Here is a 26,569-nt window from a genome sequence, read left to right on the forward strand (position 1 = left end):
GAGACTCAGTCCTACTCCACAGGTTTGGGAGGGCTCTGGATCAGGCTCAAAATTATACATTAAACCTCAGATCCACGTTGATAAGGGGTGGTTTTGGACTGAATTGCTATCACTGATGGCTTTTGAATGCTTGGAGGGTATTTTATATCCCTTTGGAGGGTAAAGGAAGATGTAGCGAGGTTAAAATTAATGTTTTGTGTCTTAAACCTTGGATCTTGACTAATTTAGAAGGGGTTTAAACTCCTGGTTTAGTTGTGATCAAGCCCTGATGGGAGTGGCTCAAAGAGGAGATTTAGCCCCTGACTCACAGTAGGAGAGGAGCATTTTCCTTAAAATGCAAAGCAAAACCTCCTCCCCTTCACAGCTGTGGAGTTGTGGCTGCTGCCTTTGAAGAAGATTTTTGGCCAGACAAGAACCTTTGACTGCCTCAAAACCTTTGGCTTTGGACTCTTCTACACTTCTTCATGGCACCTGTCACAGCCCTATTGGCAGTTTGAGACTCATTGCTGCACTTAATAGCTGAAAAAGCAGCTAATTTGTTGTCTTCCCACTGGAGAAGGAGATTAATGGAAAAAGAATTGGAAAACGATGAAAATGGACTGGGGGGTTTTCCCACTCTGGAGATCTAAGTGTAATAAATTAATGCTTCTTATGCAAGGTTGCAAAGAAAAAAAAAAAGAAAAAGAAAAAAATAGAAGCTAATGGCTGGTTAAAAAAAGTGCCAGCACAATTTAATTGGAGTGGCTGAGTCATAAATCTTTTTTGTTCTGGTGGTGCCTGGCAGCTCTGCCACAGTCAGATGGATTTTTCTCCTTTAGGGGAAGCCCCCCTTTCTCTCTCTCGTTCACATTGGTCTGCACCAGTCAGAAATGTGGAATCAAAGGTGTCAGCCTTGATGTGCCTTAAAGGGGTTACCCCAAAAAAGTCTGGAATGTCTTGAGAGACACAAGTTGTTGTGATGATGATGCTAATAATGACAATTCGGCACCTGTTTGTAGCTGGGGTTCGTGCTGGCAGCTGGAATCACAGGGAGCCTGTCCCACAGAGAGAGGAGCAGCCAATCCATGCTGGACACTCATCTCAACTTCCCTCACTCTCCAGTGGAGCAGAAAGATGCAAAACCCCCCATAAACCACAATTTCTTCAATGGTCACAGAGGAGAACAATGAAAGCTCTGAGGCGAGCTATGAGTTTTGCAAAGCCATTCCATTCTTCACAGCTCTAAAATACAAGGAGGAGCTGGCTTGGTGTTTTATAATCACAGGTAAACTTAGGCTGGAGGGGATTTCTATCCACTTTTGTGGTATCAGGGCCATCCTGAAATCACCCTCTTCCAACTCTGTTTATTCTATCTTTGAATTCCCTGACAAATCCCTGGGGCTTTGGCTCCCCTTTCAGCCTTGGCCACTGCCATGGAGTGTCCTCAAGAAGAGATTTTGGCTGCTCTGACCTCATTTTGCTCCTGGTATGAGATAAGTCCTGACCAGACCTGCCAGGGGAAATTATTTGTCCAGTTCATCCCTTTGTAAATTCAAACTGCTGGGAGAAGCCTGGGAGGAGCCTACAAAATACCCCAGAGTGTGTTACCCTTCCCACTACTCATTTCTGAGAAGTTAATGGAATTCAGCCAAATATTCCCTCTGAATTCATTTTTCTAAATCAAATTTTGGCATTCCTCAGATATCTCAAACGTGTTCCACTGGAAATTTGGTTTTGGAGATCTTCCTTTTTGCTTTGTTTGGAATGTTTCTTTAAATCAAGTTTCTTTCTGGTCTAAGTTGTAAGAATGGGATATCTCCTATTCAACAATCCTGTATTTATGAAAATCCCATTTTCTTATACTAAAGGTTTATGCCATTCCACAGAAATCCCAACTAATGAAAATTGTCAAAATCAGGAAGAAAAGAAATCTTGGAGAGGATTGTGACTTTCTTTAAGTCATTCTTGGGAATGTTGGGAATGAAGGAAAGAGGGAGTATGTGAGCAAGAGCACAGCAGTGAGTCCAAACTTGTGCTTGATTTTCCTTGGAATGCAGTGATTGAGACCACTGAGGTCACTGCCCTTCTTTGTGATTTGTTTTTCCTTAAATCCCTCGAGGATTTTTTTCAGTGGCCTTGGGAATCCCAGGAATCGTGCCACGATGGGAGTTTTTAGTGCTGGCAGCTGCTTCCTAGGATAAAAAATATAAATGCAGGAATTTTCTGTCTTTTTTGATGTCCTTTATGTAGCTAGTGGTGTTTCTGCTGCCCATAGCCTCGTTCTTTCTGATCTATCAGCTGTTGAGTTTGAATTTCTGGTTTACTTCACAGCTTTTCTCATTCTTCAGCCTTTTAGGTCCCTTTTGGCTTTGCAGTTGCTGCTCTATTGAATTTTGTGAAAACTTTCTGCTGAAGGTGAACAATCTTTCTGCTCACATTCATTAGAAACTCTAAATATTTGTGTAAATATTTGCTGTTCCAGAGAGGCCTTATGGTTATCAGGGAGTGTATGCAGAGTGTTTTCCTTCATTACAATTCAGGGAGACAGGAGGAAACAATATTCTACAGCTGGAAGTAAATAAGCACCAAGGGGAGAAGCGAAAAGATCTTTTAGAAACATGGGAGGGAGCAGAGTTTTCCTAAAAATACTTCCCAGGGTTTTGAACTGCAGGCTGCACAGATAGACTTCATATCTGGAGATCAAGCCGAGTGAACAAGGTAATCGACATGAAAGAATCAGTTCATTCCAGCAGAATTCCAGGCCTGAGACCCTGCCCTGACTCAAACCCGTGCCTGGGATTTCACCACCGTTGTCTCCAGGCAGGTAACAACCTCGGATGACCAAAAGTGAAAGTCTAAAATGAGAAATACCAGCGAAATATTTCCTTTCCCAGGAAAATATTTCAGTGCTGACCCTTCTTTTACACCGGAGCAAGGGGTGAGCTCAAGTTGAAGCTGAGCACACTCACGTTCCTGGTGTCATCTCGGGAAGTGCTCTGGAATGGAAAAGGCACCTCAGGGGCCCCCAGCACGTCTCCGAGGGGCTCAGGAATCACATCTCCACTCAGAAAGCAGGTGGAACATGTTCAGTGAGCTAATCCTGCCTGGGGAATCCTCTGACCTGGATAAGGCTCAGGTGCCCTTTGCAGAGAATCCTCCCTTTGTTTTTGCCAGGTGGGGACAGTGTGGGCACAGGGACACGGGCACTGGTTCCTCCTGGCATTCCTTAGGGTCTGAGCTGGGTCTGGAGCCCCAGGGACTCAGCAGGAACACCTCTGCAGTGCCTTCTTTCTGGGCTAAAACTGCTGGGAAACTGTTGCTTGATGCTGTGCTGGAGTCTGGAACCACAGGATTTTAGGAAGACTCTGCTGGTCAATGCAGACAGTGCCAGCCCAGCTTCCCACTGTGCCTTTCTACTTGGAAAACAGGAGCAGGGCCAGTGTTAAAGCAAACTTTGGGATCCTGTCATTCCTCTGGCCGTGGAGATCATGAGCCCTGCAGGAATGTCGTGTGTAAGCTCAGGACTGATGAGCAAAGACAGGATTTTGGGGCACCTCACTCTGCTTGTCCCTGGTTTAGGAAGGAACAGTGTTCACAATGTAGGTCTGTGGGATTGTGGAAAGAACTGGAACCTGCCCTTTTTCCATGCCCAGAGAGATCTAGCAGGGATTGCAAAGGCAGGATGTGCAAAATGAAGCTCTTCTCGTGCAAGTCTGATATGTGGTCGGCACAGAATTATTTAATAATATCTGATCTGTTAGGTAATCCTTAAACCCATGGTTTTTTAGGGCTCTTACCTTTTAATATGAGTTACTGCTTGAATCTGAATATTATATTTGAACATTTAGGGGTGAGGGAGCAGCTGGAGTTGTGAAGAGCTGAGGAATTAATCGGTGAGGAAGGTGTGAGAGATGGACAAAAAGCCATTGCCAAACATTCATAACAGCTTTGCAAAGTACAGCAGTACCCAGAGAATAAAGCTGTTAAGCAAATGTGTACTCCCTTTTCCCTGAAAGTGAGATACAGCAAAATTTTAGTTGAGATACTCATAATCAGCATCTCTCTTTTATTTCCCATGAATGTTGCTCCCTGATTTCTTGCTATTCCTCATAGTTTTGACTATTGTGAAATTGTAATTGCCTCCTTTAAGCCTTACAGTCCTCTTCAGCAATGAAACTCATCTTTTCCACCTGTAGAGAAATCTTCCTGAAGGAAACATCCCAATGAGACAGGAATGCCTTTCCCTGCTGGCATTTAGAACTTCACTCCTGCTAATGCCCCTAATTTTCTGTGTTGGAGTAAATAACAATGAAACTGTTTGTTACAATCAGTAAAACTAAAATGGGATAGAAGTGAAAGGAATTGCTGGCAACTCCAGGGAACTGGGGATGTGTGAGAAGTTAAACCTTGTCCAAGTCTAGCACCCAGCACCAGGAGATGTTAAAACCCCTAAAATAGAAAGGAAAACTGCAGACTGGAGAGCCCTTGTGTTCTGATCATTCCTGAAAAGAAGAGGATCCAGTTTGGAGCATTAGCCACCTATTCCTGACCCTGCTTAAACTGCATTTCAGTCGATGTGCTTTGGTCACACCCTGGAGCACAATGAAATCCACTTTCACTCTTCGTCTTGCAGAAGCACTCAGGTGGGAGAAATGCTGGTGCTTTTCTTCCTTTCACCTGCATCCCCTTAAGAAGCAGTTGGAGAGGATAAGCATTTCTTCTCTGAAGAGCAGTAGAAAACTCAAGTGAGAAACTCTAACCCCAGCAATGTTTATTTGGAGAGCGAGCAAAGTCTGCTGAGAGGTTTTGAAGGATTGGAACTGCTTAAATTCATATCAGAGGGAGATATTTGCTAGGACTGGGCAAGGATAAGGGGTAAATATGGCAATTCATCCCAGAGAAATCCAACCCACGATAAATCAGTCAGTCAAAGGGGCTGTAGTGAAGAGGGGAACAGCTTTGTACAATGTTTGTCTGGTCAATAGCACTGTTTACTGAATAAATAACCATCCCTGTGAACATTTTATTGCTTTGCACACATATTTTCCACAGCTGGCAAGTGTGGTTGTTCCTGTATCTGTAAAGCCTTCTGCAGATGCTGCTCTCAAAGCTGCCCGTGTGTCAGAATTATAAATGCATCCCAGTCTGAGTTTATTTGTAAAATTATCCCTCTGAACCTGAAGTTCTCTGTCTGGCTTTGTTGCTTGTTTTTTTGAGAGCTACAAATGTGCAGATTATTTTCTTTCCTCGGTGCTGTTCAATGCTGAAATGTTTATTTTTAGGCAGAGGGAATTGCCAGAGTGTCACTGAGTGCACCCCACTGGCCAGATAAAACTTCACAAGGTTTGTTCACAATTTTCTTCTTTCTCACCCTTTTTTTCCTTTTTTTTTTTTTGCATCTCTCTTCCTCTCTCTCAGTTTCTTTCTCTCAGTTTCTCTTGCTATTGTACCACACCTGACTTTCCCACTTTGCATCCCAAATTTAAAAGGGTTTCCATTTCTTCTCATGGGTCTATTTCCTTATCAGAATTACACATTTGCAAGCCTTGCTTAATTTTTTAAAATACTTACTTTGCTTATGATGATAAGACTTCCCTTAAAAATAGCATTTTACCAGGTGAAAAAGGCTTAAAAATTTTAAGCCTATGGCTAGGATTCAATGATCATAAAACATTCCTAATAATTATTATCTAATAATTCTAGTAGGTTGTTTTAAATTTAAAACTCTGGGAAATGGGGGCTGCAAAATGTGGAAATACCAGAGGTGTCCTCCAAATGCGGTGAAGCTTGGTTGGATTTTTTCCCCCCATTCCTCAAAGCTCCTCAGTGGTTCCATGGCAGCCTAATGTGCTTTACACTATGATTGTGTTGTCCCAAAATTGGTGGTTTTGGACACTTGAGAGCTGTGCACCACCATCAGGAAAAGCACAGAGAAAAATCTTTGCAAAAGTTTTATCCTTTGAATCCAAAGGGATACTTTTGAATGCTGTTGTAAATAAATAAAGAGAATTGCATATTGAAAGGATCTGTAACAAATATTTTTAAAAACCAGCCTTATTTTGAGTGTTTGATGATGCTGGATGAAGGAATCAGATTGAGTTCATGTTTTTGGAAAGTGCCTTGCTGAAGATTCTGCCCTCAAAGTGATCTTCATGGTAGAAAGAATGGGAAAACCAAGGGGTAGGGATTCTCCCTGGGATAATATTTTGTTATGTGCCTTAGTAAAGACACATCCACTTCTTTTTGCACCTCAGGAAGTTATGGCAATGCTTCCATGGGGAATTAAGGGGTCCTTGATTTGAACTTTCTGCTGAATTTTAGTTCGGTTCATTATTTTAACATCATTTAATAAAATGCATTGCTCTTAATTTCCTGTCCTAACACACCATGCTGACTTCCCATGACAACCCATAAGAAAGTTGTGTTTCATTGGTAGATGTGATTTTGGAGCACTTAGGGTGGAAAGTATTATAAATGTATTTACCTGTTCAGTCAAATTTAAACAGAATGATATCAATAATCAGCAACAGTAATAGCAAATGTTTACCCTTATCACTTCCCATTTTATTTCTCATTGAAGGTATAGCTGAGTGGGGAAGCTCTGAAAATAGATAAAGGATTGTTTCCCCTGGTCAGACTCAGGAGTGGCTTTTCTGATGAGCTCACTTGGTTTGGATCCATCAGCAGTGACACTAAATGAGGACACTGCTATAGGTGACATCACAGTTTCCTGGCTTCAACTTTAATAATTTTGTATTCCATGACTTTGTTGGCAGGAATGAGGGGTTGGACTTTGCTGCTCTCACTCTGCATCAGGTGGAAGAAGGAAATGTGTAGATTTGACAGCGTAAATCGGCTTTCTGTGTTTGCCAGGATGCAACTTGTAAATATTTGTAAATTAAAAGAGTGAAAATTCCTCGTTTTGGCAGAAGTCTGGCCTGATTGTGCCTTCAACAAAAATCACTCGATGCATGTGGTCAAAGGACGGTACAAGCAGCTACCTCTGCACAAATATGTTCTAGAAATTGTGCTGGTAATTCTGACATTATCTGATGGCCTCTGCTCATATCTCACTCAGCAGGAGACTCTACCCAAACAGAGAAGTTTAAAATGGGAAATGGACCCATCCAGTGCAGGGGAAACTCTTTAATCCTGGATACCTTCTGTGGGTTTTCAAATCACTGCACTCAGTTCCTCTCGTAATATGGACTGGAAAGGTTACAGATAACGACAGATTTGATTTTTATCTTCAACTTTGCCAGCCCAAGCAGGCTGAGGGGTTTTGTGCTGCAGTGAAGCCTGGTGATGGCTGAGTGGGAGAGGTGGTCAGAGCCAGAGCAGCAAAGGACACCCCGGAGAGCCTGGGGGTGTGCAGGGGTGAAAATGAGGTGAGGGAAGGGGGGTCACAAATGGAGAGTGTTGAGACTTAAGATAACAAATCTACATTTGCTGCACTGCACAAATATTGTCTTTTGATCTTGTAGGTGGTTTTGTGAGACATTTTTTATTCTTCCACTACCTGCCAACCATTTTGCTGGGAAACACAGTGTTCAGCAAACCTGAAAATACTCCCCACCCTCTGGGATGTCAAGTTCCTTCAGCTGCAATTCTGAGACCTCAGGATGGTTTCAGGGAACAAACAGCAATTTCCTCATTGTCTCACCCAAAGGTGATGCAGATGTTTGAAATCTCGGTGCCTACTGCACAGATCAGGAGCTCTAAACACTTCATCTTGATTTCTCTTCAGTACCACCTACTTCCTGGAAAATTTGGAAGCCTTGCACTTACCACTTCAAATTCCCTGCCAAGTTCCTTTCAGTTTTTTCTTTTTTTCCCCCCTGCTCCATTTTTGTCTCACACGTTTATTATATGGTGACAAATGCAGTTTTCTTCTGACACCACATAATAGATGTGTGAAACACACACACATGTTCTAGTAAGAGACTGCTCTTTATTTCCTGGCTCCAGTTGCAAAACATGAGTCAGGGTTGGAAAGGTTGTGCCTCTGTCAGAGCTGTGGAATCCACGTGCTCAAACTTCCCTGGGTTTTGCTGCAGTCGTGGGGAAAAATGGCAAATCTCATTCTTATATTTCTATATTCAGTGTTTTCTCCTCCCCAAGCACATCAAATCTTCATTTCATAATCACCATTCCCTTGTGTTGATTGTATTTACTTATTTCAGGTATTGATGCTGTTATTAAGAGGGAAAAAACCACCTCCAGCTTCTAAAACACAGATAAAAGTACCCTCCTATAATTCTGGCTTTAATACAAAAAAGAAACATTATTTTAGTGGTGCATTTGCTGCAAATTTCAAGCACTATTTTCTCTGCACCAAGTGATTTCTGCTGTTCTGCTGCATAATTGCAGGTAACAACCACCCAGCATCTCCACAAGACTCCGGTGACACAACATTCCGTGTTTACACATCCCAGCTTTCAGTGTTCTGTGTGCTTCTGTGGGGGCCCCAGTGAAATACAAAATCAAAGATCTTTTGTGAGCTAAACTGGAACAAGCCCCATGTTACAAGTTAAAACAAAAACCAAGCAAAACAAGCATGCAAAAAAAAAGAGAGCGAGCCGAACACATCATGACTTCCTACTGGATCCAAAGAGGCTTGGAATGCCACAGGGCTGGCAGTTGTTCTGCAGATACCCAGGGGTGATTGGAAGCAGCAGGACCGTGGTGCTTCCACGTTAATCACAAACAGAGTTTTGCATTGATTTTTTTTTTTTTTTCTTTTTCCTAAGCAATTTTACCCCACAAGGTCCCTGTGGTTGAGCTGCTCCTGCAATAGAATGACAAATAACGGGGTGACATGCTGTGAAAAATTTAGAAAATGAGAGATACTATCCCATTTTCCAAACAGAGCAGAAACAACACTAATTCCGTTAGGCAAGATGGAACAGACAATTAAACCGGGCATGCTTTTAATTTTGAAGCTCACCAGAGAACGGACGCCTTTTTCAAATGTAACAACTGTGGAAGTGATTCCTTTAAAACGAAGCAAACCCACTGATTTTCCTTGCTAAAATCAAAGCATTTACCTTATACAAAGTATAAGAAATGTTACCTGTTGCCTCCACCATTCCTTCTAGGATTACAACAATTTCTAGCTCCTCTTTGGGCAACTGGGCTTTGGAAATCTCCCAGAAAGGACTCTGCTGGTTAATCTCATGGCTGATGATCAGTGGTGAAACCAAAAAGAGACGATCATCCCCTGTGTAATAACCTACGTTGATATCTGTCTGGTTGAGTGGTATAAATTCCCCCTCCTTTGTCTGTTTGGATTTGATCAACTTGGCTCGTATTGATGCCTCTACAATGTGTGAATTCCTAAGGTCTCCTACTCGGAACATCAGACACAGCTTTCCATCCCGCATGGAAATGACTGCGTTTGTAGAAAAAACCAAGGTTTCTGCCCTCTTCTTGGGTTGGGATATTTTCACAAACATGCAGCCAACCATGAAGGCGTTGACGATAGAACCTAGGACAGACTGCACTAAAAGCAGGATAATTCCCTCGGGACACTTGTCCGTGATGACCCGGTAACCGTACCCAATGGTGGTTTCGGTCTCGATTGAGAATAAAAAGGCTGAGACAAACCCATTGAGGTTGCTGACGCAGGGGGTCCACGTGCTGTCCCCTATGTGATCCATGTCCCCTCGCATGTAGGCAATGAGCCACCAGATCATGCCGAAGAAGAGCCAGGTCACCGTGTAAACCATGACAAAGATCAGCAGGTTGAACCTCCACTTGAGATCCACCAGGGTGGTGAAGATGTCAGTCAAGTACCGGTAAGTCTCTCTGACATTCCCGTGGTGGACGTTGCATTTCCCATCTTTCCGAACGTACCTCTGGATTTTTCTCTTGGCACATTCTTTGCTTATGTTTTTTGGCAGATCCTCTCTAGCTTGTTTGGGCAACTTTGGTTGATGGATAGTGACAGGGCTCTCGATGTCCTGCTCCATTGAGTCTTCTTCCAGGACGTTGGCTGCCATGGAAAACAAGGAAAAGTCGTTATTCCTCTTAGTATTTCTCTAAGTCAATATACAACCTTTTCCTGTGTTAATCGATAAAATTATCATCCCTGTTCTTTGCTAACACAAAAATCAAATGATTCCAGGCACCCTCATTTTATTGCTACACAGAAATAAAATGAAACCAAACTCTCGTTTCTTATCAGGTCATCCTATCTACATCCTACCTTATTTAAATTCTGCAAGATGGGTTTAAGCAGATATTCCTTCCCCCCCTCACCCCTATTAGAGTTCAATGAATGAAATTTTTTATGCACCAAAAAAGATCTTACGGAGATAAAAGATATAAATGAGGGAATGGATTGACTTGGGGGTGAGCAGAGAAAATGAGCTATTGTTGAGTTATTCTTTTCCATCAATTGCATTGCTGTGGGGAAAGTATTAAATAAGTAGAAGGAGGTTTTTTATAAAAAAAAAGCCAATAGTTTTTAGAAAGAACCAATCTTCCTCTTGTTGAAGGACAGTTGTAATATCCATCAAGAGCAATTCATGCACACTTCCACAGAAAATCAATGTCTTGCTGATAATGAGACAGGGAATTGTGTGTCCTTCTCCCAGCAACGCAAAACCTATGGTACTTCAGATTTCATTTGAATTCACTGTGCCTGTGGCCTTTAATTCAAGTGTACCTTGTCCTCTAATGATCTGGGCTTTTTTTTCTTAAGTTTCCCAGCCTTTGGAGATAAATAGCTTCATTATGGTTGTGTGCCAGAGAAAAAAAAAGAGTGTACTGAGGAGGAGAGTGGTTTAATCAAATGTCTTTAGCATGGAGGACATGGTGAGGTCTGGGGTAATTGTTGTTTTTAACCGAAATCCTTTTGTTTTCTGGGGCTTCTTCCTGCAGGAATATCAGCTCTTGAATTCCTAATTCTTTCCCTTCTGGCTAACTGCTGTCATTCTTCTGCCAGACTGTAAAGGGAAAAGTCTTTTGGTGGGTCTGTCCAGGTGCTTGACTCTGCATACAGAATCACAGATTGGTTTGGGTGGGAAGGGACCTGGAAAATCATCCAGTGCCACCCCTGCCATGGGCAGGGACACCTCCCACTGTGCCAGGCTGCTCCAAGCCCCAATGTCCAGCCTGGCCTTGGGCACTGCCAGGGATCCAGGGGCAGCCCCAGCTTCTCTGGGCACCCTGTGCTAGGGCTTCACCACCCTCCCAGGGATTTCTTCCCAATATCCCACCTAAAGAGCAGCACTGCTGTGATGTTGAACCAGTCCCTTACAGAGGGTTGCACAAGGGGCTGCTCTCGGTGGGTCAGTGTGGCTCTAGAAGCATTTTTCACTCTTAGAAATGTGTGCTGTGCAGCAGATCCTGTGTGGACTCTCACAGCACCTGTAGCTTTTTCAAGATGTGCAGGTTCATCCCTGTAGAGAAAGATCACAGACCCTTGTAGAGTTTTAGGGGCGATCGAAATACCCAGGGGGAAAAAAAGGGTTGTAGCCTGGTTGTTCCTCCTCCTGATCTGCTCCTCTTTCAAAGAAAGACTCAAAGCCCTACAGTAGCACAGAATCTGAGAGCAATGCCACGTTATAAGGCTGTGCACCCCATCCTGTGTCACCTTTTCAGTTTGCTGCTCTGTCTCAGGAGAGCGTTATCGGGGCTGATGGCAGTGGCAGCTCTGGGAGCTGTGTCACAAGGCCCTCAGTTCTGAAGGAACTCCCCCAGCCAGTGACACTGTGCCTGCTTGCATTATCCCTGATGCAGGGTAATGCATGACAAAACACAATCAAAAGGCATTGCAAGGCCCTTGTGAGGCAGACTGAAGCCAAAGCCAGAAAATTTGAAGTTAAGGCTTCCCACTTTATGCTCAACTCTCCGTTGTGCTTAAGGAAATTCCAGTCCACAGGAGTTATCATATCACTGCAGCAACAGAATCCTCAAATAATTATGAACAACCTATGAAGGCTCTGGCTTTTGAGGCTTTATGTTAAACTACTAATGCTGATATAATGGGGTTCATTATCTTTCAGGCATTATGAATAATTTGCTTTCCCCTCCCAGTCAGAGCCTGGCATGGACCCAGAGACCATGAGTGGAAGAGTCCTGTTGGTTTTGAGAATATTCCTTCCTCCTGGCCCTGCTGTTGAAGGGAACCACATCCCAAACCTCCCTGTCTGAGCATCTCTTACCAGAAATTATCCTGGGAGGGGACCCAGGTGCTGATTTTATTCCTGGCAGCAGGAGGAACGTGAAGGGACATCCAGGGCTGCCCTCCCACCACACGGCTCCTGCTTTGCATGCAGAGTTTATTTCCTGTGGAAGTACTTTGAGCAGCAAAGCACCTTTTATTCACACAGCAAAGTTTTACTGATGCTTTCCAAACGCTTTGTGTGGGTTTGTGCATCACAACCAGCCTGACCCGTCTCTCACAGCACGAGGGAAGGGCCACATTTTGTCAAGTGTCCATAGGTTCTATAGGAGCCAGGAGCTGCTGTCACAATAAGTGGGATCAGGATGTGACACTTCCAAACTGGAAGGGTTTTTCTTAACCTGGAGAGGTTGTAGTTGAGCTAATTCTCATCTGGCTTTGTAAGGGGGCAGCTTTGGACAACCAAACCCAGTGTTTAACCAAAGTCTCTCCCATTACAGCATTTATTTGACACTCTTACAGACATTTCCATCTTCCTGGGGGCATCTGGCTGTTTATAAACTCTCCAGGCTCTTCCCAGTGCTGTCATTTCTCAACTCTCAGTCTCTTAGAGGAAAAATTAAGGTCAAGTTTTTTGTCTTTTTCTCTTTTTTTTTGCAAGATGCCCTTTCCTTCTTTCCCTCACCCAATCCTGCTATGAATGAATTCCTTTGTGGAGAGGTTTCTAGATCAGAATCACAGTTTGTTACCCTCTCCTGGACTGAGTTCTCACTCCAGAGTGAACCTTGGGAGCAGCAATTCCTGAAATATCACACACAGATATATATCACACAGAAATACGAGGTTGGAAGAGACCTCCAAGACTTTTGAGTCCAACCCATGCCCTAACACCTCAACTAGACTATGGCACCAAGTGCCATGCCCAGTCTTTTTTTAAACACATCCAGAGATGGTGACTCTACCACCTCCCTGGGCAGACCATTGCAGTACTTTATCATTCTTTCTGTGAACAACTTTTTCCTAACATCCAACCTCTACCTTCCTTGACGCAGCTGAGACAGTGTCCTCTTGTTCTGTCAGTTGCTGCCTGGTGGAAGAGACCAACCCCCTCCTGTCTGCAGCCTCCTTTCAGGGAGTTGTAGAGAGTTATGAGGTCACCTCTGAGTCTCCTTTTCTCCAGGCTAAACAATCCCAGTTCCCTCAATTGTTCCTCACAGGGCTTGTGTTCCAAGCCCCTCACCAACCTTGTTGCCCTCCTCTGGACACACTCAAGCATCTCATCATCTTCCTGAACTGAGGGGCCCAGAACTGGACACAGCACTCGAGGGGTGGCCTCACCAGTGCCGAGTACAGGGGAAGAATGACCTCCCTGCTCCTGCTGGCCACACAGTTCCTAATGCAGGCCAGGATGCCATTGGTCTTCTTGGCCACCTGGGCACACTGCTGGCTCATGTTCAGTCGCTGTTGACCAGCACCCCCAGGTCCCTTTCTGCCCAGACACTGTCCAGCCACACCGTCCCCAGCTTGTAACGTTGTTGGGGATTTTTGTGGCCAAAATGCAGAACTTGGCACCTGGACTTATTAAACTTCATCCTGTTGGACTCTGCCCATCCATCCAATCGATCCAAGTCTCTCTGCAGAGCCCTCCTTCCTTCCAATAGATCGACACAAGCTCCCAGCTTAGTGTCATCTGCAAATTTACTAATGAAAGACTCAATAAGTGATCCAAAGATTATGCATCTGTGTGTTTCCATGGAAACGCTTGATGAATAAGTTTTAAACACATGGCAGGATCCCTGTTCACCACTGAGGCTGAGGCACAGCCACATACTGTCAGTGACTCTGCCACAAAATACTTTAACTAATTATATTTTTACTTGGTATCAACCCAATTAACTTCTGCTGTTTATTCCATCCAATTTTCCTATTGGTTACATAATGGCTGTCATGGATCCAGGAACAGGGGAGTGAGTAGCAGCAGCCTCACTTGAGAGCTATTTTTGCTCTCTCTGCTTTTCTTCCTGACAAAAATATATACATATTATTAATCTGCACTGAACAAGAGAAAAAAAGGTGTTTCTGAACTCTTCCTCCTCTCCCAGTAAACATTATGTTTGTTTGAACACAACAGCCAGGTAACGAGCCAATTTAAGGGATTCTGTTCAAAGGATCTGCTTTGGTTACTCTCTTAGGCAAAACCTACAAGACATAGGAGATTTCAGTGATTTGTTTAATTTCCCAGCAAATGACAAGGAGTTCTCCTAAATAAGTCCCTGAATAGTTCACTTGTGTCCTGGCTGTGGCCAATTTAGCAAATTAAGTGTGCCCAGGCCTATTATTTAGCGTGGAGGGTAAGGAGGGTGCAGCCCACACTTGGATTATTGAACTCCAATTGTTTTCCAGGCAGGTTAGTGTCGTACAATCTGCCAAACAGGAATAATCTGTGTCCTGAAATGGAGCCAGGAATTGTGTGTCCTCAGTTCTGCACTGGTCCAAACCATGCCAAGGGCTTTTCTAGAAATTTCACCCTGCAGGGGGTTGTGTGCCAGTGCTCAGAACATTTTATTTTCCAGTAAAATTGCAGCAAATGTTGTTGTCATGTTCTTGTCTACTCCAAAGCAGCACTGGAAAGGCACAATCCCGTTCTTCCATGCCCATATTTTTATTTAGAGCCTGTAGAACAACACGAAACCAGTGTCAACAACAAAAGAGCTGTGCAGGACATGCTCTCTCTCTTTGAGGCTGTGAATGTAACACATCAATATAACCCTTAAGCAATCATTTTTTCATCAAAAATGTGATTTTTGGCGTATTTTGGTAGATCTTGTTGTGCTGCTGTGCAAATGCAAAGCAAAAGGAGGAATGTAAAGGGCCTGCTTGTCCAATTTAAGTACTGGAAGCCTATTTTGGTTGTGTATGATCTGTAAAATAATGAGGAGTTTCAACGAAGAATATTGCAAATTATAACTGACCTTTCTGTAACAGAAGCTGACTCAGAAAGTTCTGTGGATGTTCCACTGTAATTTAGTGATTTTAACTCTCGTAACACAGTTGTGAACACTTTGTGTGCAGATTCATTGAAAATGCCCTGATTTCCAAAATCATTTACAATCTAAAAATCGCTCTCATGGGCTTTGCTGCATGTAGACAGATGTGTTGAGCAGACACTGCCATTCCTGTCTGCATTCCCCACTTCCTGCTGGGATGAGGGCCACTTTTAAGTGAAGCAGGTGTTTGCATCTCTAAGGTCCAAGTTTGACTTTTGGGAAGCCTTGAGTGTTTCACCTCTTGTTTGCTGTGCTCCCAAACCTCCCTGGCACTGCATCCAGCTGTGGAGTATTTGGCAGTACCTAGTGGCTGTTTGGGTTCCCTCTGTGGGGTTGTTGGGCTTTGCACAGCACAAGGAATTTCTTGTAGCCTTCAACACCCTAAATCCAGGTAATTCTGTTTCTCCTCTTGCTGGCAATGGAAGAAGTCAGAGAAGGGAAGCAGAGATTTTGGAATGCTTTGCCTCATCTGTGGCTGGTTTTTGTTTCAGAGCTCTGCAAAATCTCGTTTGTGATGAGCACAGAGGGGCACAGGAACACAGGAATTCTGGGAATAGAGGGGGATTTGTCTGTGGGATGAGCCCAGCCAGATAATCCACACTGCAAGGAGCCATCATCACTCCAGATATGAGGAGAAAGAGTCTTGTTTAGAGAAAAAAGTGGAGCCTTTTATGATCAGCTAGCAACTGTAAGCAATCATTATCACAGAACACAGATCCTTTTTCCTGAAAAAGAAAGGAATTAGGATCTGGTCCTGCACTGTTGAAATCAATGCAAGATTGTCTATTCACTCAGCTGGAAGCATTGCTAGGCCTCGCTTTGAGAGGTTGGAGTGCTCAATAAACACTGACTTGGCAAATCTCTTCAGGACCCAAATTACTTCTTTGCACCCATGGAATCATAAATCTAATTTCAGAGGGAGCATGCGTGTGACTGAGGTTTATTTCAGCAGCAGCTTTCACTAAAAAGGACATGAGATGAGATATATTTATGATTAGAAAAGAGACTGTAGAGATGATACTTTGTTTTTTCACATTACCTGCTTCATCACTGCCTTCCAATCCCACTTGATAAAAATAATGTTCTACTATTTTCATTTCTTTTAAGCCTGTACAGCTGCAAGAAATCAGTCTGAGTAACACTTTGTGTCTCTGCAGCACAAACATTTCCATTCACTTCTGATTCTTGGCCCTTTTATTGTGGAGGGTGGAAAATGAAGCTGGTAACTGAAATTGAAAAATACGACTCCATTTTTGGTAGTCATTTGACCTTGTAGTTTTTGTCTTGGATTCTAACCAACTTCATTGCAGAATTTACCACTGAAGGCTCCAGAATGCTGTTTTTACATCTGCTTTGCTAAATTTATCTTCATTTGAATCACGGGGAAGCCAAACAGCCCTGGCTTGGCAACATTTATGGGGCAATGTAAAAAGGCTGCACGTTGTGAACCTGCAAAGATGTGCAGACACAGTTCATTATAAACATCTTCAGCCTTTCATGAGGCTGTGGGTCCCAAACTGGATGATGAAACTTGTTTGCTACCTGAAGTCTGAGCTCTTGGAGTCAGTGTTTATTCAGAGCCATCTCTACTGCCTGGCACTGAACACAGATCTCTGGAATAAGGAGACATTTCCTGTCTGATTAGTCTTTTACCAGGTCTTTGGCTCCCAGAAAAGCTTAAGCTGGAGCTTCAGAGCAGGTATTTCTGTGTCCAGGGCCAGGTTGGACAGGGTTTGGAGCAACCTGGTCTAGGGGAAGGTTCCCTGCCCATGGAACTGGATGATCTTTAAGGCCCCTACCAACCCAAACCATTCTGTGATTCCATGATTCCGTAATGTCCTTGTCCTATCCACAACCTTAGAGCCCTGTTTCATCTGAGAAGGTGACAAAGCAGAGAAAAAGCCTTTTTTACACTTGAAAAACGCTCAATATTGTCAGTGCTGCTGCCAGCAAGGCAGCAAGGGCAGCAGCAGAGACAGCCCAGGTGTCCCAACCTGAACTGTGCCACCCAGCAACACCAGAGCTGGGCTCTTCTCTGGTATTTCCATGTGCCAAACGAGTGCCAGGTGCTGCCAGAGGGATAACAGGGATCACTGAGCATGGTGCTGACAGGCCTCAGCAGCTGCAAATCCTGGCCACACATTTGCCTCCTGGTGCCTCTAAGTCAGACGTGTTCCCTGACTTGCTGCAAGGTGTCCTTGTCTGATGTGACCCCTGAGACTTCTTTTTCCAGTTACTCAACCCCAGTTATTCCTGCCAGTTGCTATCACATGTCCAGATACCAAAATTTTTGTACTATTGCACTATTTCTTCAGAGGTTTACTAAGAACCAAGCTTTTCTTCTCTGTGGGGTGTACCAGGAAAAGGAGAAAGCATGAAAGACCTGTATTGACCTTATTGTTACCAGCTTTAAACTGTGTTTATATGCTTTAACTGCTAAAAATAATCAATCAATTAATTCAAAATCTGCTTAAATCAGTGAATATTCTGGGTTGCAAGGAACCTCTAAAGGTTTCAATGCGCTGCTCAACACAGAACCAACTTCCATGGAGTGGCCAGGGAGGTTTGGAGTGCCCATCCCTGGAGGTGTCCCAGGAAGGGCTGGAGGTGGCACTCAGTGCTCTGGGCTGGGGACAAGGTGGGCATTGGGCACAGCTTGGATTTCTTGGAGGCCTTTTCCAACCTCAGGGATTCTGATTCTCTGAAAATTGGGTTACTCTGCTCTGGGTCGAGGTTGGGAGTGTCCACAGCCTCTCTGGGCCCTGTCTCAGCACTTTCTCTCTCACATTGAGGACTTCTTTTTGCTTTGTTTGCATCCTGTTGGAATTCCCTTCCCTGCATCTTGTGTCCATCGCTCTTTGTTCTTCCCTCTGCACCTCTGAGAAAGGAGGACTTCATCTTCTCTTCAGCTTCTTTTTCAAATCTGAGCTCAGCCTTCCAGAGAAGTTGAGGGCTGGTTAAATGCTGATTCCTCCATGTATTCTCTTTACTGATTACATGGAAAATGAGTATTCCCAACTTTTGTGAGATGAGATTCTCCAGATTTTTTCCCCATTAAAATTTTCCCAGATGAAAACTCTGGGAACAAAAATGAGCTGATCAGCTGAGCTATTTTGTGTAGATAATTCTGACCCAAATATTTCATATGGATAAGCCTGACTCATTTAATTCTGCACTTGTGATATCTCTGATACCTGGGGTGTTCTCCTGGTTGTTTCTGGAAGCGTAAATAGGAGTTTGGCTGCCCTGTCCAGTGGTGATTGCACTGCTAATTTAGCAAACTGATTGTTTTGGCTTTGGCCCAATTAGTGCTCTGAGAAAATACCTGGGAAGGGTTTGGGAGACAGGATGTGCTCCCATTCAGCAGCATGGATGAGACTGAATCGGATTTGGCTTTTTTCACTCTTATCTGCCAACACCATTCCACCTTTGCTCCCTCAGACACCTCCACAGGCTCCCATCCCACCCCTGCTTAAAGCAACACAAACCCCTGGTCTGCAACACAGACCTCACCTTGTTCCAGAGAAATTGAAGAGGAAAAAGGTCACTATTAATAAACAAGTTATGCCCTAAACCCAAGAGAAAGTCCCCACAAGACTCAGGGCCAGGTGCTCTGCAGCAGGGCATCCTGTACTGCTTGGTCTCAAGGCTGCAGAACAATTCCTGGTTTTATTTAACATTGGAGATGGAGTCAGCTTGCTGGTGGGGCTGGTGCATGTTCCAGCATGGGAAAAGCTTGGAAATCAAGGCAGGCAGCTTGTCAAAGTCTGTCTGTCCAGTTAGCTCATGAGAGAGGAGAGAAATGCACTCTCTCAGAAGAGCTGTTGTCACCAATTTTCATGTTGGCAGGAAAAGGCAGCCCCTCTCTCCTTGCTGTTTCCTATCCCAACTCAGTTCCTGTCCTTTTTTCCCTCCCCTCCCTGAAGTCAGGGTGTTTTCACTTGAATCTTCATCCTTGGCATAGCCAAATTCAGTATTTTCCTGCATTGCTGAACAACCTTGAGGCAGCCTTGTGCCTGAATATTCATAGAGCTCCTTGGGCAGGTGCTGGAACCACCTTGACTGCTGCACAACACACTCTGACAGCTTCTTTGCTTTGATCAATGAACTCTCATAAATATAAGGCAGAGGAATGATGGAGAGGAATATTTTTGGTCAGAAGGAAGGACTTGATTCAAGCAAGATGCTGAAGCAGTCGAGTGAAACCCATAACTTATGCAATGGTCTAAGGCTGCAGACCAAGGCCAAGAGCTTCTAGCACTTTCCTACCAGGAGCAGAAGACTTCATATGATGGTAGAGAGCTTGGATCTGATCAATTTAAGGTGAGAGGATCCCAGATGACTTTAAAAGTGTTCACTTTTGCTCTGCAAAACATTGTTTGCACTGAATTACCTTTCCCTAGGTCAGGGTGGTCACTGGCTGGGGAAAGCTCCGGCATTGGCACCCTGGGTCGGGTGTGGGTTTGCTACAGTGCAAAGCAAATATTTACACACTCCTGACTGTACTTTGACACTGATTTTTCAGCTTCCTTGGGCAGCAAAATTTTGGGAGAACAGAGCAAATCCCACTGGTAAAGAGATGTGTTTGGGTTATGAAGAACTGTCAATTGCTCTGGGTTTTTTTCCCCCAAAATTATGAACTACAGGGGACAGAATGACTTTGAAGCACAGATATGTGATTCCTCCTGCCTTCCAATTCTTGAAAGAAAAATGAAAAAATGCCAGAAACTTCCCTCCTGAAATGATTTTCTTTTCCTCACTCAGTTTCCATCCAAACTTGCTGCCCCCAGGTCACAGATGTTGCCCAAGCATATTGGTTTTCTTGCTGCTATTACTGTTGCACAAAGCTAAAGAAGGGGTTGAAAAGACTGGAAAAATTGAAACAGGCAGAAATTATAATTATTTTTTTTAATCTGGTAATGGAGATTTCTTTCTTGACAACTTCCCTGCAGTCAAAGGAGGATTTTGATGGCTTTTGCTTCTATTTCAGGTGAGCTTCTATTTCCTGCTCCTCCTTTACAAAAATCATGCAGGATTTTAATTTTTATGCACTTGAGGAGAAAAACTACTGAAATGTTTCACATGGATGCCAGGGAAACAACATTTCTGTGGCTGCTGCTGTCCCTCTTGGTGGTGACTTGGTGGATGTGCACAGATTTCTGCTGGTTAAGTGTTGGCTCATTTGGCCTAAGATACAAACCCAAACTCTGCCATCCAAATGTTGCCTCAAATAATATCTCAGGGGCCAGGCAATTACCCCTCTTAAAATGAGTTTATCTCAACAGCTCTCATGTTCTTTCCATGCTGCTCCTTAACCATTTTTGCAGGTGATACTGGGATTTTGGCTGCTTTCTTTAAGCTAAATAATTAGGCCATCACTGCCTTCATCCCTTTTCCCTGCCAAAAAAAGTCACGGTGAAATACAAAGACCTTGTTTCTTGCTGATGATTTCCCCTTTTGTGCAGTTTATAGACTGAAGGGAAAAAAAAAAAACCCAAACTGAGAAATCAGGCTGGAAGTGGCATTTAGAAAAAAGAAATTTTTTAAAACCTCCTTAATTTCAGCTGAGTCAATGTTTTGTTTCAGGCTGTGGTGTTTTGATAACCTGGAACTGGTAAGTTCAGAATGGTACTTTAGCAATGTTTCCTAAGGAAATGAGCCTTATCCATCACCCTGTCTGGCCTCCTCTGAATCACTTTTGAAACTGTGGTTGGTATTTAGGCTTTTAGATCTCTTTCAGATCTTCAGTGAGATTTTGGAGCCCTCAGAAATACTAAATTCCTACCAAAGTCATGAAAACAGGCTGAGTTAACCACACCGTTGGACGCCAAGAAATCCATCTCTACAAGAGCGAGCTACAAGAAATGTTTCTTTTGTTTCCATAAATGCTGCTGCTCCCAAAGCTCCAGTCAAATATTTTTTCAACTCACTATTCCACTCCATGTCCCTGTGAAGTCTCTTCAAAAGGAGAAACCCCTGCTCCTGCTTTGTGTGCTTGGATTTTCCAGGCTGCATCTGCCTGATCCTCATTTTCCATACAGGGACTTCCACCTTCAACAACAGCTCAGTTTAGGTCAGACTTTGGGGGTTTGTCCACAAAACAATTGAAGTGCAAGAAAATAAAGCTGGCTCAACTCGTGCTTTTTATTTTTAAGTAAAAGGTTGAGTAAACATATGTTTGGTTTCAATCCAGATTTTTGCTTACTTTTGTTTAATCTGAATGAAAAACCTCATATTTTTTCTGCAATGAGCATCAGCTCCACAGGATTTTATACCCATTTTACACGTAAGAAGTTGTTCAAAGATGTATTCAGGCAGGGACTATGTCAGCCCCAACAAGAGTAGAAATAGAAGTTAAAACCACCACCAAAAAAAAAAAATCTTTCCATGCTAACAAATAGCAACATTTTGTCTTGAAATAAGCAATTCAGTGGTGTCTAAATTACCATTTACTGTGCTAGTTCACTTAAGCTACATAATAAAGTAAATAGGTCTATAAATTTATTTGAAAAAATCTCAAAGGAGTTGCTGTGAAATTGCTATAATTGCTCTAATTGCCATTATCTTTTTCTATACGGATATAAGCAGAGAAAAAAAAAGAATTAGAAGCAAGGAAACATTTTTTGTAAATTGAATTTGATTTGACCAACAGCATTTTCCAAAATATTTTATAAGGGAAAATACATTGAATTTCAGGCTTTCAAAAAGGTGCTATTTTGGGTGCAAAATGCTGAAGTTTTGGTACTTTTAACAACAGTTTCATAATTCAGATTTGCACTTCTTTTTCACAGTAATATTTTACCCAACTTTAGGAAACAAAGTTGTTCAGAAGGACTAAATAAACTCAGAATGGAGGGATTATATGAAAAACTCTGTAATCCCTATTTTGGGTGAAGTAGGGATTTTCTGCTTGTTTTTCTTACTTTGCTAAAAAGTATAAAAGACTTTTTGATTGCCCTTGATTTTTCCTGTAGGTTTTTCTAATCTGGCTAAAAATAATCCATCATTCCCCAGGATTTTTCCATGCACGAGTCACCAGTTTCCTCTCTAAAAATAAGGTCCTTTGAGGGCTAACTGAAATCTTTTGGAAAAAGTAGAAAGACTTGGCAGTGCTGGACTCTCCCGTTATCCCAGATTGCAACATCCAATTTCTTGCATATATCTGAGGGAGTCTTGATGGCCTTTGATTCTGGGTGGCTGAATGGAGAGTTTAACATAAAAATGAAGTGATATTGTGGAATTATGTTTTATTTCTGTGGATGGATCTCACCAGAACAGGCTGCACTGGTGTTATTTTTTTTAAAGAACTGAGATTTTTGATGGTACATTCAGCCTGTAAAGCCCGTCCACCCTTACTGGAGCTGGCAAAGCTCAGCAGCAGCACAAATAATTCAAAGCTTTCGTAGCCTTCAGATCTTGAGAGAAAAAGGGGAGTTTCTGCTCTTTCCATCTCTCCTGAGATGTGTAGGGAAAGTGAAATGAGGGAGCTGCCTTTCAGGGATGTGGCCACGGACAGCAGAAATACAGATTGGTCTTGTTAGAGCTGCTACGTGAGACAAGGAATTAGCGCTGCACTAAAATGTGAATTTCGTGTCTTTCTTAGACAGGTACAGACTCACTTAAAGAAGTAGTTGGTAAAGGAGCTGACCTTTCAATGAGAAAACAGTAAACAAAAGTATTGAGCCCACGGAGGGCAGCTTTTGATAAATGAATCGACTGGTAATGAGAACACGCTTCTTGTGCATCCAAACCCAAAATTAAATGGAGAACTGAGGTGGTAAAAATAGACATTGGCTGCTTCAGAGCAGCTTTCAGTGCATGAAATAAGGTTTGAACATTTGCAAACAAATTAGCCTGTGTGTTGGGAAGGTTTCTGGTTTTCTTCTTTTTAAAGATTACTCACTAGACCATTTTTTGATAACCCAAAGGCCCATCCATGAGGTGGAGGCCAGTGGCACAAGGGAAATGCTTTGCGAGGCATGATCACAGAATCCCAGAATCTCTGAGGCTGGAAAAGACTTCCAAGGACATCAAGTCCCAGCTGTGCCCAATGCCCACCTTGTCCCCAGCCCAGAGCACTGAGTGCCATGTCCAGGCCTTCCCTGGACACCTCCAGGGATGGGCACTCCAAACCTCCCTGGGCAGCCCCTGCCAAGGCCTGACCTCCCTTTCGAGGAAGAAATTCCTCCTGATGTTCCACCTGAAGGGACTGATGGGGTTTTCTGCCCTCTCTGGTGCCCAAGCACCATGAGAGCCCACCTGACTGGTGTGAAGGTGGGACTGGCAGCTTTGTAGACACTCAGACTTTCTCAATATGGACAAGTTGCAAGTGAGTTCTTCTAGATGAGACCATGTTCCATGGCAGAAGGGCACCTGGTGTGATTTTTAGTGACATGGCAAAAGCTTTAAAGGGCCTTCCCTGGAGGTCTAGTTGTGCTATCCTGGTGTGCATTGAAGCATCAGAGGCCATGGATGTGTGGGAAAGAAATGAGGATGTTGGAATGTCCAAGATGTAGGGGAATGGTGGGCTGAGTGAAATATTTGGGATTGGCATGTGTGTGTTTTAGCAGGGAGAAAGAGAAAGTGAAGAGAAGCAGTTGGTGAGGAAGGACGAAGGAGGAAGGAAAAAGGAAGAAGGAAGAAGGAAGAAGGAAGAAGGAAGAAGGAGGAAGGAGGAAGGAAAAAGGAAGAAGGAGGAAAGAGAAAGGAGGAAGGAGGAAGGAGGAAGGAGGAAGGAGGAAGGAGGAAGGAAGAAGGAGGAAGGAAGAAGGAAGAAGGAAGAAGGAAGAAGGAGGAAGGAAAAAGGAAGAAGGAAGAAGGAAGAAGGAGGAAGGAGGAAGGAAAAAGGAAGAAGGAAGGAGGAAGGAAAAATGAAGGAGGAAGGAGGAAGGAAGAAGGAAAAAGGAGGAAGGAGGAAGGAAGGAGGCACTACAGCAACAGAGAGAAGGGACTGTATTTGTACTTGAGGGGTGACAGGAAAGAATTTGCAGGATCCAGCCTTGTGTGAGTTTGTTCATAGGGTGAGATAGATTTTGTGGTGTTACCCAGAGTATTTGTGTTTAATTCCTTTTAAATCTGGTGGCAAAACTTTGAGCTGTAACTTCCTTCTCTTTGTCCAGGATGAAGTTTTCCAGGCCAGGTTGGATGGAGCTTGGAGCAACCCAGTCTAGTGGAACAGGCCATCAAACAGATGCTAAGGAAAGCCTGGAATATTCAGCCTAAAGAGGGTGAAGGCCAAAAGGGTTGACATGGGTGGAGAATGGAAAACCCCATGGATCTCACACAACGAATTAGGTTTTAAAACAGCTGAATTTTTTTGGTTTTAAAATAAATAAGTTTTCCTTTAACAGCAGGTCGTGGCTTCCAAAGCTTGTTGCCCCTGGGAGCATGTGGATTTGGACAATATCAGGGAATCTAGAAGTTTGGCAAACCCACTGAATCCCAGAATGGCCTGGGTTGGAAGGGACCTTAAATATCATCCAGTGCCACCCCTGCCATGGGCAGGGACACCTCCCACTGTCCCAGGCTGCTCCAAGCCCCAATGTCCAGCCTGGCCTTGGGCACTGCCAGGGATCCAGGGGCAGCCCCAGCTGCTCTGGGCACCCTGTGCCAGGGCCTGCCCACCCTCCCAGGGAACAATTTAATCCTAATATCCAATCTAACCCTGACCTCATTTGGCTTAAAGCATAGAAAAGGTCTTTGAAGAGACAGGGTTAGACCCTCCAAGGGCTCTAATGCCAAGTTACACAGGAATAAGTGGGAAATAGACCCCCAGGCTCATGTGCTCCCCTGTCAGGGCATGGGAGAGCACTTTTTACATTTTTTTATATTTTTCCAGCTGTCCAATACACACATTTCTCTTTTTGAAGCCATGGACACATTCTCTGAGGCTCACAGGGGGTCCATAAGGAGTGGACAGAAGCTAAGAAAGATATTTTGCCTCTCTTCTGAGAGAATGTTGTTCATGTAAATACTGTGATCAGTTGGCATCAGAGATGATTTGGCCCTAATTCTGTGCTAAAAAAACAATTTCTGAGTTCAAATATAGAGTCTTACATTTATTTTTTTCCTAGCCTTGCTAGTTTCCAAGGAGATCTAACCATGTAGATGTCTGCAAAGGTGGTAATTAGCCAGCAACGAACAAGATGGACACAAAGAACTTATTGGCAAAAATCAAAATTTCCCAGCAGTTCTATCAGAGCATTCTGATCAGTTCTTTTCAGACATCCTAATTTGCCTCACACCATGGTTTTGTAAACAACTGGCTTTCAAATCAGTGCTTGAGCAGAAAAATGGAAAATGTCCTCAGATGGATGCAGATGGGATTTTTTTTTCATGATCTCTGGCTATTAAAAATAAGATCCAACAAATTCTACTGCCTATAAATAATAACTGTTGGGGTTTATAGCCCAGGGCTCAGAAAAAATGACAAAGGGAGGAGCAAAGTCCGTGTATAAAACATGTTCCCCTTTTTATGCAAGACAGACTTGGAGTGAGAAATCTTTGTTTCACCTTTGGAGTAAAGCAAAGAGAGGAATTGAACTTGGGCTGTCTTTTTTACTTGACAGGAGTGAGGAAGGGTGAAGGAGAGGTAGGAACAGTCTTTACTCTCACTGACTCTCTTGGGAATATCACCTGAATTTCTTTATTAATCTAACCCGCCAATATAACACTATTTCACTATATAATACCTATATTTTCCTCCTTAGAAAAGGTGCTGTTTAGTTGAAAAATATTTACCTAGTTTGATGAAAATATACAGATTTTAAGCTAGAATATTATGTTCAGCAAATAAACCATTTTCTGTTAAATTTCCTCATAGTGTCTGTCACAGTGTAACTTTCAGGCACACCTGGAGTCATGTTAAAGGAGAAGCTTTAGAAAATAAGTCCTTTGCAATATCAATAGTGGAAGGGTCAGTGTGGCTGAGAGTTACCTGGACACAGCCTGTGTGGAGAAAAGTGGGAAACCTTCCAGTTTATAGCAGGATTGTCCCTTTGGGAAGTTGGAGTGAGGCGGTGTTGCTCTCTTCTGCCGTGTCCCAAGGGAAAGGATGAGAGGAAATGGCCTCAAATGGCACCAGGGGAGGCTCAGGTTGGAGATTATAAAAAACAATTTCCCTGCCAGAGTGGTGAGGCCTTGGGATGAGCTGCCCAGGGAGTGCTGGAGTCACTGTCTCTGGGAGTGCTCAGGAGGAGTCTGGATGTGGCCCTTGGGGACAGGCTTTGGGGTGCTGCTGGTGCTGCTGGGGTGGCACTGGGTGATCCTGAAGGGCTCTTGATGATTCTGTGATTCTGTGATCATTATTATGATTTTCAAAGGGCCTGGATGAAGTTTTCGACCTTGTTTCTGACTTTCACACCTCCATGTATCCCAAAATGGATCTCCTTTGCGTTAACAAATGGATATTTAT

General features: G+C 43.4%; 1 protein-coding gene across 3 annotated transcripts in view; it reads right to left on the minus strand.

The window, feature by feature from the left end:
- Positions 1–26,569, minus strand: part of KCNJ6 (potassium inwardly rectifying channel subfamily J member 6) — a 143,337-nt gene that overhangs the window by 25,318 nt on the left and 91,450 nt on the right. Inside the window, exons 1-2 of one of the 3 annotated variants that reach the window (XM_042021320.1) lie at positions 11,202–11,363; positions 9,053–9,973 (exon numbers count right to left, since the gene is read on the minus strand). In XM_042021320.1, the coding sequence (XP_041877254.1) occupies positions 9,053–9,950 (898 nt within the window). In that variant the 5' untranslated portion in view covers positions 9,951–9,973; positions 11,202–11,363. Of the gene's footprint in view, positions 1–9,052; positions 9,981–11,201; positions 11,364–26,569 lie in introns of those variants that run through there. The other 2 variants (XM_042021319.1, XM_042021318.1) reach the window with 2 other exon arrangements.

This window comes from Corvus kubaryi, unplaced genomic scaffold (assembly GCF_017639235.1).
Source record: "Corvus kubaryi isolate FWS band 111438036 unplaced genomic scaffold, C.kubaryi_AGA036_p1.0 37133, whole genome shotgun sequence".
Taxonomy (NCBI): Eukaryota; Metazoa; Chordata; class Aves; order Passeriformes; family Corvidae; genus Corvus; species Corvus kubaryi.